Below are 15,991 nucleotides of genomic sequence, written 5' to 3'. Positions count from 1 at the left end.
TTTGGGGCCGGCGTCGTGCTTGGCGGTGGCTGGGAGCAGGGTGCGCTGCGGCAGCCTCGTGGGCAGCAGCGGGGTAACGAGCAATGAGCTCTAATTAAAGAATAGGCCGGTGGGGGGGAGCACGCAGGGGATGAGAAATAGCAGGTAGCGTCCTGCTCCTTACCCTGGCCCTGCTCCCCGCCATGCAGCGTTGGGGTTCGGCCGGGGACTGCCCCACAACAAGGGGTACCGTGAGGACACAACCACCACCCCACGATGCTGGGAAAATCGTGATTTTTATCCCCTTCCCTCTCACCCCCAGCACTCTCCTGTGCTGTTTTGCAGCAGAATCCATGCCCCGCGCCCCCTGCTCCCACATCCCCCAGCTATGGGGCTGGGCTGCAGATCTGCACTGTGCTGCAATGGAGACACCAGCAGGAAAGATGAAAAAGATCGGGGGGCTAATTTAATTAATAATTGATTGTGGGGGAGTAATCAGGAACCCTTCTTTTGAGGGGCATGGCAGCTGCCACACAGGGACAGGGCACAGTAGGATGTGGCATCCCCCTCTCCACGCCACCTGCACCCCGACATCCTCCTGCTGTAGGGGGCAGCCTCGCCGAGCCCCCCCGGGTGTCCCATTACTGTGCCGCCCCCCCCATCAATGTTTCATGGCTGGGGCTCGGCAAGGAGCTGGAGATGAAATATCAAACCCCGCTCTAAGCGTCGCGTCTGCTGGAGGATCAAAACCAATGTTTTTTTGCACGGGGGGGGGGGGTTGTCACAGCTTGTTTTCCCCTCCTGTAGCTAGAAAATGAGAAGGGGGCTCAGGGGAGTGCCCGCTGCTGAGGACAACCCTGCTGTGGGGGCAGGAGGCAACGCTGCCACTCCTGCCACAAGTGTGCCCGTCCTCATCCCTGTCACGGGAGTGGCCAGATTGCAGTGGCATTGGGTTTCTGCTGGTGGCTTATTAATAACTAGGCTCATTAATAACTGATACCTAATCAGGGCCAGGACAGGGAAACCCAAGAGGAGGTCGGGGTGGGGAGCACAGCCCGCCGTGGGGGGCTCAGGGCCAGGCATGGGGGGCTCCTGGCTGCTCTGCCTGCTGCCGGCGCTGGTGGCAGGTGGGTGGCCGGGGGTCCCCGGGGGCCGGGCTGGGGGAGCTGCAGAGACCTGGCCAACTTGCTGCGCCTCTCACCCAGCTCAGCCGCTGGATGCCGGTTCTGTGTCCTACGAGGAGCGGACGGTGACGGGGGTGCGGGGCCAGGCAGTGGAGCTGAGCTGTGGGCCCGCGGTGCCGGCGGTGGTCTTCTGGAGCTTCACGGCGGCAGGGAGCACCGGGCCGCCACAGGCGGTGGCAGTGGGCTCGGGTCTGGAGGCGATGGTGGCCCCCGGCGTGGGGGCGCTGGGTCAGGCCAGCCTGCTCAACGGCACCCTGGAGCTGCGGGAGCTGCGCACCGCCGCCGCCGGGCGCTTCTTCTGCCAGGGACTCTTCCCAGAGCCCGGGAGGCTCCGCGTGGGATACGTCGCCGTGCTGCTGCGAGTCCTGGGTAAGTCACCCCCTGGCCCAGATGAGCCCCTCGCATGTGTCACCCCCCACAGTGGGCTGGCAGATCATCCCCTCAGCCAGCAGCCAGACTGTGTGGTGCCCGCTGGTCACCGCAGCATGCAGTGGAGGCCGTGTAGCTGCGCACGAGGGTATCATGTCCTAACAGCCAGCACAGCACCCCACTTGCCAGCATCCTGCCCCAATAATCGGCATAGCAACCTGCTAGCTAACATAGCCCCCCACTAGCCAGCACAGGAGCTCACTAATCACTGAAGCACCCTGTTAACCAATGTAGCACCCCACTAGCCATCCCATCACCTTGACCACCAGGCCACATAGCACGCCAGTAGCCACCTCCCATCTCCTTCTCCTGTCCAACCTGGCATCCTGCTAGCCAACATATTGGCTCACCAACCCATACTCACCCTCACCATCCACGGTATCCCCTCACTGCTGGTTGTGGATCATCTGAGTCAGAAAGGCCACCTCTGGTTGGGAAAGTGGGTTGTGGGGGCTCTGGGTGGGATCAGGAGCAAGGGGCTGGTGGCCTTGGGGCTGCTCACAACTGGGTACCCCCAGTGCCTGTCTCCAGGCCTTTTGTGCGGCTGACGGCGGCGGCAGCAGTGGAGGGGACAGAGGTAGCCCTGATGTGTGCCGTGAGGGAGGGGACGGCGCCGCTCAGCTTCATCTGGCAGCACCGGGAGCCTCGGGGGGGGGCCCTGGCAGCACCTATGGGGCTGGGGGGCTCTGGGGCAGAGCTGCGCCTGGCACCCGCCAACCGCAGCCACGCCGGCTGGTACGTCTGCACGGCCCGCAACGAGGTCAACAACCGCAGCAGTGAGCCTGTCTACCTCGACATTATCTGTGAGTGTGACATCGATTTGGCCCCATTTCCCCAGGGGGCCCCAAGGTGGGGGGCTTGGCTGTAGGGGCAGACCCAAGACTGGAGATGCCGCTGTAATGCATCCATGGCCACCGTGGTGCCTCCAAGGCCACTGTGCACCCTGCTGCTGTGATGCCTCCCTGGCCACCATACCACCAACACACACCCATAGCCACCATGCCACCAAGCTGTGTCCATGGCCACCACATGGCCACCACGCAGCACAGGACATCCGTGGGCACCGTGGCGTGCTTGCAGCCACCACACGGCACCATTTCTAAGGAGGCTCCCCTAGCAGCAGGAGGATGCCCCAGATGGGGCTGCATCCCCACAACAGCAAGTCCCCACAGCTAAGGGGCCCCATGTCCCCACAGATGGCCCCGATGAGCCAGCCATCAGCATGGAGCCCTTTTCCCCTGAGCAAGGGGGCTTCTCTGCGGGCGAGCGGGAGGACGTGGTGCTGAGCTGCCTGGCACCCTCCAACCCCCCCAGCCGCTACATCTGGCTCCACAACGGCTCCCAGGTCCACACTGGGCAGACCTTTGTCATCGCTGCCATTGCCCGGGGACAGGCAGGCACCTACACCTGCCTGGCCGAAAACACCCACCTCCAAACCCGCACCCAGGCCACCATCATCCTCACTGTCTACTGTAAGTACCTCCAGGGGCAGCCCTGGACCAACGTGGAGAAGAGGCGGTGCCCGGCAAGGACGTGGGTGCGAGGGGCAGGTTGGGGAGATAAAAGCGGGGGGAGAACCCTGGCCATGATGCCCCCCCCACCCTGTGCAGATCCGCCGGCCGGGAGCCCCAGCTGCTCTGCCTTGGCCACCGCTGACCTGCGGGACGTGGCCCTGCGGTGCCGCTGGCCGGGGGGCTTCCCCCCAGCCCAGCTGCGCTGGGTGGGCCCCGGGGAGGAGGAAGAGAAGGAGGAGGAAGAGGAGGCGGCAGGGCCAAGCTTTTCCATGGCCACCAACATCCGTCCAGGGGTGACCACAAGGAACGGCAGCTCCTTCACCTGCCTGGCCACCCACCCCACACTGCGGGAGGGGTCCATGTGCAGGACCACCCTGTGTGAGTGCAGACTGGTCTCCAACACCCCGACATCCCCCTAAAACACGTCCCTTGCCCTCCCCCCCGCCTTCAACCCATGTTGCCATGCCACAGGGCAAACATGCTCCACAGCTGGGCGATCCCCGAAGCAGTCCCATGGTGGCTGCCCCTTGCTTGCTCCCAAAGGGGATGAAGCTGGGCGGGGCTCGCCCAGTGACACCCCCCAATGCCTCTCTGTCTCCCAGGGGTCCCAGCTGGCAGCCCTGCCTGCACGGCTGTGGCCAGCAAGCATGATGAGTTCGTGATGCTGCGGTGCCGCTGGGAGGGGGGCATGCCACCGGCCACCCTGCGCTGGCGGGACAGCCAGGGTCAGGCGCTGGGTGTCCCCATGCCCTCGGCTGCTGTCCTTGTGCTGAGCGCTGATGCCAGCCTGGGGGGCCAAGACTTCATCTGCGTGGCCACCCACCCACTGCGGGTGGCTGCTGCTCAGTGTCACCTCCGGCTTGGTAAGCCGGGATGTCCCCACGCGCTGTCCCCAACAGCGCTGCAGCACGCTACGCCAGCAGCTTGCACAGCCCCAGTGTCTCCGTGCCCTCTCGCTGTGCAGACATCCCCAAGCTGGAGGTGGAGCGGAGCGAGGTGGCGGTGCTGGAGGGTGGTGAGGCGCGGCTGGCGTGCCGGTGGTGCGGTGTCACCCACCTGGGTGCCGAAATGGTCTGGTACGACCCCCAGGAGCGGGAGGTGCCACCGGGCATGGCTAAGTACTGGCTGGAGCAGGATGAAGCATGGGCCAACCTCACTGTCCGGGATGCCGAGTGGCCGGGGGATGGTGGGACCTACCGCTGCACTGCAGCCAACGCCGTGGGCACCACCAGCCTCCCCGTCCACCTCCGTGTAGACCGTGAGTCTGGGGGAGGGGGTGGCACCGGAGGGGTCCCCAGGGTGGACTGGGGACGAGCCCATCCCTGCTGGGTGCCATTTCGCTGCAGGGTACCCAGCCCCTCCCAATGTCACCATCAGCAAGCTGCGGTACACGCGGGCACGAACTGAGGTGCGGCTGGAGTGGCGGACGCAGGGCACGGGCAACCTCACCGGCTTTGTGGTGCAGCGGCGGCAGGCAAAGAAGCCCCAGCACCGGGCCCCTGGCCCCTGGGAAACAGCCGCTGGTGACATCGAGCCCCACTCCCGTGACCGGCGCCTGGGGGGACTGGACCCCACTGTGGTCTATGCCTTCCGCGTCCTGGCTGTCAACCACCGCACAGCCGGGCACCCCTCTGAGGTGCAGACGCCAGGTGAAGTGGGAAAGGGCATGTGGGAAAGTGCATCCAACCTCCTCCGGCATCCCCTCCGGAGCAGTCACATGGTGTCAGACATCAGTAGGGGCTGGAAAAACATCCCAGGGGCTGTCTCCCTACCGGGAGAGCAGGGATTAAGTGGAGAAAGGCAGCATTTGCATCCAAGTGTGAGCAGCCATCAGTAGGTTTCAGAGTAAACAGGTGCAGGCTTCCATCTCTCTCCACCTCCTAGGCTCTGCCAGTCCTTGCGCTGGGGTGCCTGGTGCCCACCTTGCTCACTCCTGTCCCCCTGCACCTCTTGCACCCGTGCACTGTCCCTGCTGCCCCTCACCTCATTACCTTAATTGTCCCTAGCAGGGACAAGCTGACAGGTAGCCACTCTCTTCCAGCTGAGCCTCCCTTTGAGGCACTCCCTGCAGTGACGGGGGCGGCGGTGGTGGGGATGCTGGTGGCCACTGCGGTGTCTCTGCTGGCTGTGCGCTGCGTCGCCCGCCACCGGGACAACCTGCCACGTGAGTGCCGGGGGGGAGGCTCGGCAGGGCACCCGGGGCAGTGGAAGGGCCCCCAACACCCTCACCTCGTGTGTTCCCAGGGCTGCACAACCTACTCTTCCACACGTGAGTGTCCCAACCCCCTTACCTGGTGGCCAGCTCTCACTGTGCTCACCTGGCCCCAGGTGAGAGCCTCGTGCCCCCCCAGGGCCAGCCCTGAAGCCCCAGAGATCCCCAGCATGACCGAGGATGCTCCAGCAGCCACAAACAGGGAGGACAGAGCAGAACAGGGACAGGGAGATGCAGGTGGCCCCAGCACAACAGCCACAGCAGGTACTGGTGCCCACGGGGCCAGACGAGAGTGCAGCCACCAGCCGAGGGGGCTGTCACCAAGGCTCCCCCATCCCACCCTTGCAGAGCCACTCTCAGCCCTGCCAGATGCTGCCGCTGCCGACCTGCCGGTTGATGTCCCCATCGTGGTGATGGCCACGCCATAAGCCTGGCTTAACCTCACCCCAGGGGCTTCTCCCAGTTGCTTCCTTTCCTTCAGTTTGATGCTGGGGACAAGCTCAGGTCTGGCAAAAGCACCAATGCCCACCCCGATCCCTGCAGCATCTCCGGGGACAGACCCCAGTGAGAGCCGCAGGGGCTCAGCCCCCTTCTTGTGTGCTGCCCAGGCTGTACCTTACTCATTTCATTGTGTCAATAAAGCTGGAAGGGTGCATGGGTTTGTGCCAGGCAGCCACCGCAGCAAGCACGGAGGTGATGTGTTTTGGAAAAACCTGAGGGGAGGGGGCTGGTGATGAGAAGCAGGGGTCGCATGAGCAAGGCTGCGGGTGTCGGGCACCAGTGAAGAAGTCGGGCTCTCAGCCCTCGTGCTTTTCTCGGAAGTGCCCAGTGGTCGGGTGCTGCTTCGCACACAGAAAATGTTCCTTTGTGTCCCACCCGGATACACGCTCCCTCCTCCCATAACGCGGACTGTCATAAAAATTTTGGCTGGCGGAGACAGATTGGGTTGCAGTGCAGAGGGCTGCTGGCGAGGAGCCACAGAGGAAATTCTTTGGGCTGCTTTAATGTGCTTCGACACGAACTGCCAACGTGCAAACAAGTGAGCCAAGGCCTGGTTTTGCTTCTTTATAGTGTTTAAGAAGATGGTGAGGAAGATCCATAATTTTTCCCTTCCCCCTCCTGCCCTACAGGGAAGGGAAGGGAAGGGAAGGGAAGGGAAGGGAAGGGAAGGGAAGGGAAGGGAAGGGAAGGGAAGGGAAGGGAAGGGAAGGGAAGGGAAGGGAAGGGAAGGGAAGGGAAGGGAAGGGAAGGGAAGGGAAGGGAAGGGAAGGGAAGGGAAGGGAAGGGAAGGGAAGGGAAGGGGCTTGGCTTTTCTCCCCTGGATAGTGCTGTGGGCTGGCAAAACCACAATAGATCCAAGGTCTTGAAGCATTATTGGGGCTGCTAAAGAGGGGGAAAGCTTTAGCAGAGGAAGCTGGCTCAGGGATTTACCCACTAATCACAGAAGGCAGCACAGCCCCAGTGCATGGATGAGCCTGCTTGCACACGGGGCTTCCAGCCCTGCGCCCTCTGGCACCAGCACCTGCCTCCAGCTCTGCTGTTACTGCTGGGGCTAAAGAAAATATTTAGGTGCCCGCTCATCCTCACTGAGTGGAGGAGATCCAAGCACTGCCACTCCCAGCCCACTGCAAGCCAGGGCCTCCCCCAGCGGTGGGTTTGTCAGGAGGTTTTGGGACCACACTGAATTTCTGAAGTTTATGCAGTGTAAAGAGAGCGCAGCCACAAACCTTCAGTGGGGTAAGGAGCTGGTGTTCATCTTTACCCCAGAAGTCCACATTTTTCAGGCCAAAATGCAGGATGTTAAAAATTGCCATTAATGATTTTTTCCCCCTTTTTGGTACAAACACAGAGGAAGGCAGGGTGCAAGAAAAGCAGCCCCTCAGCTCTGCTCATCCTTTGTCTTTAGGTTTATGAAAAAAAAAAAAAAAAAAAAAAAGGAGAGTTCCTGGTAATTTCTCCTGTGTTTTGTTAATAACATGTCCACTAAGTATTGAGTAATGAGAACCAACCTTGCTTCAGTGCCTGCACAGTGTTTGTCTGTCCATCTGCTTGAGACCCCGGATGGCACCAATCACCACTCCTGCCACGCTCCATAAAGCAGCAGCATTCTCTTTAATATTTCTCAAACCACCAAAAAAAAAAAAAAAAAAAACAAAACCCAAACCAAAAAAAAAAAAAAAAGCTTGCAAAAACTACATCATTTCAAAATACGTACAGCTTCTGAAGGAATATTACAGCTTCTTATAACAACACAGATCATTTGCCATATGACAACAAACATGCATCTTGAATTCATCACTGCCAGAGGTGACACCAGTGTAACTCCAGAACTATTTTCCTTGGGTAGAACTGCAGCCAGGTGACATGTTCAGAGATACCTGGAGAATCAGGGAGGGTTGTTTTTTTGCCCCCTTTTTTTTTTTTTCTTTTAAATATGCAGACCCCCATTAAGTAACATAATTGCCAACTAGGGCACAAACCACTAGGGAAGGAATCAGATGACAGCTGTAGGTTTAACATTAGGTGAGGATCTTGCTTGTAACTGCCTGGAGGACACAGTGCCCCATGGTTTAAAACCCTGAGGAGGAGGAGCAGGCACAAGGGCTGAGGAACATGAGGGTTGTTTAGAAATGTGGCTAAATGCAGTGCTTGGGGAAACAATGAACCTGGAGTTCAAACCAAGCTCCTAACCATTCATCCACCAAAGCTCCAAGGAGGCAAATACTGAGAAAGCCTCGCATCAGGGTCTGCAATGGGAAAATGCAGCAAGGGCAAAGCTGTGCTCCTAGGAGTGAAGCAGAAGGGCAGGTTTAGGAGAGAAGGCGTTAAACAGAGGGAGGAGTGTGGCTTGCACAGCATCGCTAGGGCAGAAAGCAATCCAAGCCCAAGGATTTTGTGGCCCCAGGCCCACAGTGCCTGGGTGGGACCAGCAGGAAGGTTCAGAATTAGGCACCTCTAGCTGGGAGCACACACCAAACCCCTGCAATAAAGGTAAAAATTATATATTTTTATAAATAAAATACAATAAAATGAAAAAAAAAAAAAAAAAAACAACACTTAAAACAGTGTAACTCGATATAAATAAAGCAGTCCACAAAGAGATTCTGCTAACAAGGCAGATTACAACAGTTTCATCCTTGAACAGAACCAGTCCCAAATCTGACACTCGTGGTGTCTTGCAGCCTGTGGCCTTGGGCTCCTTTCTGTGCTCTCACATCAATCCTGCCCACCAAACTCACACCGGCATCCTATACTTCAGCATCAAAAATGCAGACCAGCACATTTCCAGGAAATCAGGACAGGACATTGCACTCAAGCCATGTTCATTCAGATGCTCTTGCCTCCTTCTGACATACACTCAGCCTTGCAACCATGAAAATCAAAGCCACAGTTGCGCATGGACAAGCAGAGTGGAGTCACGTACACAGTACAGCATCGGCACCAGGCTCTGGACACAAGCAAAAATAAAGTATCAACTACTGGAATAGTCTTGCATAGTAACCCAGCTCAGACCTAGTAAATTCTTATTAAGGACTCTATTTATAAAGCATGTAACACATTATATATATCTCTTCAAGCTGCATGCACATACACCACTTGGCATTCAGTGGGGAAAGGAGACTTTTTGGGCCAGGCAGAGTTTCTGAGCACGGCACGCTGCACCTGTAGCGCCTTTGCAGGCATTCCCCGAGGGGTTTGCAGCTCCAGCCAGACCGGCTTCGCTTCCTCCCTTCCCAGCTCCAGGGCTGTTGCTGGCGCTCACTAGAAAAATACTTGTTCCATTAAAAGAAGGCTGCACATGTGTCGCCTTGGGGCAGCTGTAATTGTAATTTATGTGCCTCAAAGCTGGGGTTATGTGCGCTGATTTCTGGAGAGAGTGCTTTACAGGCACAAGTTTGTTTTATTTACTTTGATTAAATTTGAAAGAAAAAAAAACAAAACAAAACAAAACAACCCTGCAGTTAACATTGCAACACCTACATCATGCTGCATGTGCTGTTTCTGAAAAGGCAGGCAGGTTTCTCAGAGCTGCGTGCACAGCCGGGCTGGAGCACTTTGACAAGGCTCATTTCACCTAGAAGGCAAAGGCAGCTAGTCAAGCAATTAGTAGTATCCCCTTTTTTCCACTCCAAACCAAGGAGTTTAAATGCAGTCAAACTGAATTTCTCTTCTGCAAGTGAGCAGGACAGCAGGAATAAAGCATCACAAACACAGTGTTTTGGGTTTGATTTTCTAACAGCTCATGGAGGTCTCACCAGGCTCGGGAGCCGCGCTGCAGTAGGTGACATGGTGTGAGAGGAGCACAGTCGGGGAAACTCAGAGGTGGTTCTGCTGCAAGTTTAACAGCTCCACACCATAGCCACTGGAAATTAAACCACCTGACTTAGCAGCAATTATTTACTAATGAGCTGTAAAGGTCAGTTCAGCTGGATCACCTTTGGCAGCAGCCCTCTTAAGCATCTCCTGCTTACTGCCATCGCTCCTGCTCTGTGGGTGCATCTGTGGGATACACTGGGTGAAGGTGATTGTGAGACTTACTTTAGGCTGGATCACTTCACCAAACCATCTTGCCATCCTGCTCTACAGACATTACCTGGAGCAGAAGAGAGCAGATGCCCACACCCATGCTGCTGCCAGGAAAAAGGCTGGCTGCAGCCTGCCCCGAGCACTTGCTGGGAGGGAGACCAGCAGACCAGGTGGGTTCCAAAGCACCCCAACAATCCCTCCTCCTGCCCAGGTTCTGATGACTGCTTGGATTACCAAAGCACTTGTAAAAAGAAAAGAGCTAGCTGCTAGTTCAAACAGGCTGGGCTTTTGCACACACTTCTGAAAAGGAAAGAATCACTGAAATAGTGGCAAAGACCTACAGATGCAAACAGTTGCCAGAACATCTCTGAGCTCTGCCTCTGAAGCCATATTGTAACTACTCAGCTACTCATTTTCTTACCCACAGTCCCTTATTCACCCTTGTTCCATGAGTTCTTCCCAAAGAAACTGAAAGAGGACATGGAAATAAGTGTTCAAGCACTGTGTTGTCATGTTGCCAGGGATGTGGCAGCCCCTGTGAAGGTGGTCGTAACATCAGAACTGCTCAGGTGTGCTCCAAACTGCTAACTCCATGTGTAAGACACTTTGTCTCCTTGGAAGTGCTTCTCACACTGGTCATATTCCATGGAAGACACACTACACACTTCCCATTGTTGTTCTTTATATTATTACAAATCTTTTTTATACACATACCCAGGCTAGTTTCATGGTGCATGGGGGAAAAAAAAGGGATTTCAATGCATAAATAATATAAAAAGACAACCATTTAAAAACAAGATACATTCATTCATATGACACTACTACAAAAAATAAATAGTGACTCTCTCTGTTATAATTAACATCCCTCCATTAGTCCCTTTCAGCGACTCTGCTGTGCAGTTACTGGCGTTATGTGGGGAAAGCGGTCACTTCCTCAGGTTTCCTGAAGCTGGAGCTGTCGGAGGTCCCCAGAACCATTTAATGTGACGCCAGATGAGCTCCATCTTGGCTTTTCCTTACAGTCCTTTGAAACAGGCTGAAGAATAAGGGGACTCCAGCTCAAAGCATGGTTCGATGTTTCCGAGTGCAAACAGTTGTCACCTGCAAAGCAAGTGTAGGGTTTTTTGTTTGTTTTTAAACAGATTATCTCCTCTTTAAACTCAGACTCACAAGCACATTAAAAATTCGGATTAACAGATCCTGGCAAAGCACTCTGAGCACAGATTTATTCTTATCTAAGCAGGCACAAAGTCTACATGCAGCATTAGGCAACGGTTTAGAGCATCAGCTCTATCCAAGCACATTGACAAACTTATATCTAATAGGTTACATTAATTAGGTCAGGATTATGCAGCCTAATCTCCATCTGCATTTCTGTGCCTGTTCTCACCTACGGGATGAATCTAAGCCATTATGGATACTTGCTCATTAGGAAAAACTCCATTAGGCAGCATTTCAGCTGTCTAGGTCTGGGAGACCACAAGTATGCTGTACCACAGGCAACTACAAGCCAGCATAAATCAGTCTCAGCCTCATTATCTGGAGCACGCCTGCCAAATGAGCTCCATTAGAGGCATCAATCATAAAGGGCATGGCAGCCACAGGCACCTGAGCATTGCCACTTCTATTTTCTACAACACGAAAGGTGGAACACTTAACAGTTTTTCCAAAGGACAGGTTTGTGGGCCTAACTACTAGTTCCTTCGCAATAAATTATCATACTGCTTTTCTGCGGAATCTACCTGGCTTCAAAGCCCAGCGGTATCCTCTTCAAAATGACTTACCATCTGTGTACTCCATGGAGAGCTGATTCATGCTTTCTCGACAGCAGGGATGCTGGGCGGAGGGCTGCTCTGTCTTCTCTTTGCTGTCCTCCTCCAGCTGTGCGCTGCACTCAGGAATGCTGGAAGCTAAGCACATGGCCACCATGACATGGTTCAGAGGTTTCATCTCCAGACTGTCCTGCTGGTAAGGTGCTACGATGGGCATGACAGGTAGCGTGTTGCTGCTGAAAGTGCCATTGGTTTTGGTGAAACACCTGAGGACATAAGCCAAAATGGAGTTACTCAGAGCCCTGATCACCTGCACGTTTTTTCTTTCCACTGCTTGACTTATCTTGAGAAACTGCAATTTTTAAGTACTTTACCATGATTTATTTACTATAGCAACGGTAAGAATCTTGCCAAGTAAGTTTTGACTATATTTTTGGATCAATCCTGACATTAAGAAAAAGATCAAGCATTTTTTCTCCCAACAGACAGCTGAAAACATTGTAAACATTTGCTCAGTTACTTCCCCCATCTGTTGTGACCTGATGACCTGCCTTGCAAGTCCATTTCTTCATCAAGGCAGCCCCATAAAGCAGGTTTTCATTGCCAAGAAAAAGAGCTCAAGTTTGAAAACCAAGCAGCAAGCTTAAGTACCTTGGAAAATAAATACTAAATGCTATTGGAGAGAATGCAAATTAGAAAAATATATTCAACACTATAAACATAAAACCCCTGTGTGGTGCAACTCAGATTGTGGCCCTACAATACATGTGTAAGGCTGTGAAACTGAAGTTAAACTGCTAAATCAATTGTTACAGCCAAGGTATTTAACCTTTAAACAAAAAGGAGCTAGAGACCTTAACAGACATTCATACCACTGCAGTAAGCAGGGAAAATGCCTTGTGTTTAGAGTTCCATTAACAACATAGATTCACTGAACATTTATGTAAGTAATTCCTACAAAAGGAAACCCAAAATCACACTTCACTGTGGTTTTATACAAAACCATAATTACCAGAAAAAGTAAAAGGTTGATTTGTATAGTTGCCATAAACTAGGAAACCACCCCCAAAATGCTCCTGGTTTTGAGGCATGGAACAGAGATGGATAAGCAGATGAAGTGAAAGCAAGTATCCCACAATGATAACCTAATGCTATCACTGTGTCCTGTCCTTTAACCACTTGTTTCACAGTGACCAGTGAGGGAAAAAACAAACAACAGTGCCCACTCCCATCTGAACCATGACATCAGACCCCTCAGCACGGAGATATGGATGAAAAATGACTCAGCAATGCTGTTTTCTGGCATTAGTGAGACCACTAGAAAGGGGAGCATGTTCAAAACTAGTGCTAGGGAATGATACTCTGAAGCACTCAAGAGAAAGTTAAACAGGCTTCAAATTTTACACACAAATGATATGCTGATATGCCAAATGGATACAACTCAGAGCATTCTTTTGCTGCCAAACCTAAATATAACTGTCGCCTGTTCTGCTCATGATGACAAGCCCCATCCATCTCACTGCACGCCGTTGTTTATTACCACTTACTACACCACCTAAGTGCTGGCATTCGGAGCTGGCACCCATGGCTGTGCGCAGCTCTACGTGGGATCAGATACATTTAACTGACGCACAGCAGAAAAACCTATGGTGTGTAACAAGATACAGGGGAGCTTCTGGAAAGGAATCCATCCAGAAATCATTGAATACTTTTTTCCCCCTAAATAAGCTTGTTTCAGTAATCACCTCTAGCCAAAATAACATGGTTGTACATACTTATGATGTAGTCGTGCAGTTTGAACTACGAGCTCAGTAGAGCTGGAGTACCTGTCATGCCTGTATTGAATAAAAACAGCTGGAGCACTAACATATTTGTGAGGCTTCTTCCATAGAAGAACTGATACCCAGGACCTGGCTGTTCAGGTGCTACCTCATCCGATATAAAGTGTTTCTTTAGAGTGACTCTGGCCCAAAACTGGGCAGAGCTGATCTTTACGCTGCTGAAGGAGGGGAAACATTACTTTGACATTAGCAGTGATAGGGTATCGGCAATCAGAGCTTACTTGGATAGCAGCTGATGCCTCAGCACCAAAGGACTGAACTCAGAAACAGATTTAGAACTGGGAGACACTAAGCCTGGCAGTTACAGAAAGGTCCTGACAACTCCCACGGTGTGCTTTTATTCTAAGGTGATGGTGATGAGTAAAAACACCACACTTGACGTACTTCTGCTATACACATGGCCAGAGCCTCACGTTATACTTCCACCTGAAAACGGCAATTGACATGGCCAGAACTGAGAAGCAAAACATCCATTATCTGCGGAACGCAAACAAACTTTCTAGACAAGAAGTGGACAGCGTTCTCCCCTCACAGATGAGGTGGGACAAGCGGCAGCACGGGATGGGGCTGGGAGACGCCCATGGGCTCCTGCAGAGACCCCCCAGGGGCTGTGGCAGGGCCCAGGAACCTGCTGCCTCCAGAGTGGCACGAGGACAGGGCTGCGCCTCACTTCGGCACGCAGCAGCTCTCCTATTTTGTCCTTCCGCTCACACAGCAGCCTCCAAGTCATTATTCCAAGTACCAAAATACCACAAAAGCCACTGAAGAATCCACATGAAACACATCTGGTCTTCAAACAAATCCATTTATTAGTTTGCATTTCTTTCCGCAGAGGTTTTGACTACACTCACTCATTATTTAAAAAATTCTTAGAGAAACCCATTTAAAATGTTTGGTTTTGCATGTTTATAGGACTTGCTTTTTAAAGATACAGAGATCAGTGCAGTTCTTTGTATTACTCTACTGGCTTGAGTGAAGTTTCAAGACAGCAGTTCAGCTTTTCAAGCTTAAAAAACCACATTCTGACGGAAACTAGCCATGGGCGTATCCAGAGCAGAGCATGTGTGAATAGCAATGGAAAATCTCTGCTGCAGAAAACACATTTTGCATCATTTCTCAGTGCCAAAATCCTACAAACCATAATCTGACTTAGAAATCTGCACCGGCCTAATTTAGATTTAAAGAGCTGGACATTTGGAACATGTATGCTGAATTTGATCAGGACACAGCAATGTGCCAAAGTGAACTTGCAAAGAAGAGAACTACAAAAATGTAAATTCCTCTGCAACCACAACAATCTAGAAAATTTTAGCGCAAAAGCACCAAAGAACAAAAAATCAGTTTTGAATCCTAATGTTATAAGTATAAATCACACTTGTCTTACTGGCTTTGTCCACAACAGCAAAATGGGTATCCACATTTCAGCAGCTTCTACCTCTGGCAAGCCTCCATGAGCAGTAACAACAGCATGAAGTGCTAATTTAAACAGAAGACCAAGGGATTTAATTACCACAGTGGTGAAACCTGCTTCAAGATGGCTCTTGGTGCAAATAGCCATGGTAGCCGGCTATTAGACACACTAAATTATCAAGATTCATATGTGCATGTTCACAATTCAAAAAATTGCCAAGTTTAGTCCAAATCAGCAATAATAGAAATAGGCTACTTCTGGAACTGACAGTGAAGTGTTCTAGCAGAGCACCACGCACCTGGCATGCTCATGTTTTACTGAGATCCTCCTGTTGAAGGTGTCTCCACTTCAACCAAGGAACTGTCTGCTTTTCGTGCAGTAATTCGAGGACAGGACAAGGCATGGGTCCTCTCTGTGTGTGGAGGACTCAGCGCAAACAGAGGGGATAGCCCTGAGCAGAGAGAGAGCATGGGCCCCAAAACCTTGCTGAAATCCACATACTAGGCTGTGCCTACCACTGTAGCTTTCTCCTCCTCCTCACCCAAGCCATAAATGCAGCTCAGAAGCCCCTGGGGTAACATCGAGCCGTGTCCTCAGTCCTCCCTGCTCCCCTCTCCCATGTCCTCCTTCCGTTCCCCAAGCACAAACAAGGGGATGGAGAAGTCCCAGCTCTCAGTGAGCGGCTGCGCAGCTCCCCTGCCAAGCGGCACTTCAGGCTCTCCTCTGGGGTAGGCAGCTCCAAGGGACAACTTGTTTCCAAATCAAGCAGTCAAATATAGAACAGGGAGGTGAAAATTCAAAGTTCAGCCACTGCTAATGACCCATCTGGGAAGAACATCAGTCACACAGGATGGAACACATTCTCCCCTTTCTCTTAAGAAAAAAGTGTAATTAAAAAATTAAATATGCTTAAAACTGGAAAACAAGCTATTAATTACAGCATAACGCATACAGTATGTTCCAAATTATGGCCAGTTGTACACATCTTGATGACTGCTGTTACACACGCTGCCTTGAAAACAGACAATTGGCTCATAATGAAATGGTAGCTCTTTTCCCCTGCAACCATCTGCGAAATCGGTCCCAACAACACAAGCCCAGCTCCACCTGCAAGTAACACCT

The 15,991-nt window shown here is 52.6% G+C and overlaps 2 protein-coding genes across 6 annotated transcripts in view; one reads left to right on the top strand and one right to left on the bottom strand.

The window, feature by feature from the left end:
- Positions 1-1,060: 1,060 nt before the first annotated feature.
- On the top strand, positions 1,061-5,746 carry VSIG10L2 (V-set and immunoglobulin domain containing 10 like 2; the record flags this gene model as incomplete). Its single annotated transcript, XM_082778026.1, is given in 12 exon segments — positions 1,061-1,106; positions 1,185-1,532; positions 2,111-2,395; positions 2,789-3,064; positions 3,203-3,484; positions 3,709-3,974; positions 3,977-4,364; positions 4,453-4,755; positions 5,148-5,270; positions 5,351-5,375; positions 5,458-5,582; positions 5,667-5,746. Coding segments are annotated over 12 exon segments (2,547 nt in total).
- Positions 5,747-7,296: 1,550 nt separating this feature from the next.
- The window catches only part of CDON (cell adhesion associated, oncogene regulated), a 57,526-nt gene continuing 48,831 nt past the window's right edge, over positions 7,297-15,991 (bottom strand). For all 5 annotated transcript variants that reach the window (XM_082778082.1, XM_082778080.1, XM_082778079.1 and 2 more), the window contains 2 exons: positions 11,630-11,883; positions 7,297-10,946 (listed from right to left, as the gene is read on the bottom strand). In XM_082778082.1, coding sequence (XP_082634208.1) covers positions 10,780-10,946; positions 11,630-11,883 — 421 coding nt within the window. In that variant the 3' untranslated portion in view covers positions 7,297-10,779. The remainder of the gene's footprint in view (positions 10,947-11,629; positions 11,884-15,991) is intronic.

Source organism: Aythya marila (genome assembly GCF_965140915.1).
Source record: "Aythya marila genome assembly, chromosome: 23".
Classification (NCBI taxonomy): domain Eukaryota; kingdom Metazoa; phylum Chordata; class Aves; order Anseriformes; family Anatidae; genus Aythya; species Aythya marila.
Note: the sequence above shows the minus strand (reverse complement) of the source record. Positions and strands in the feature narration are given on the sequence as shown.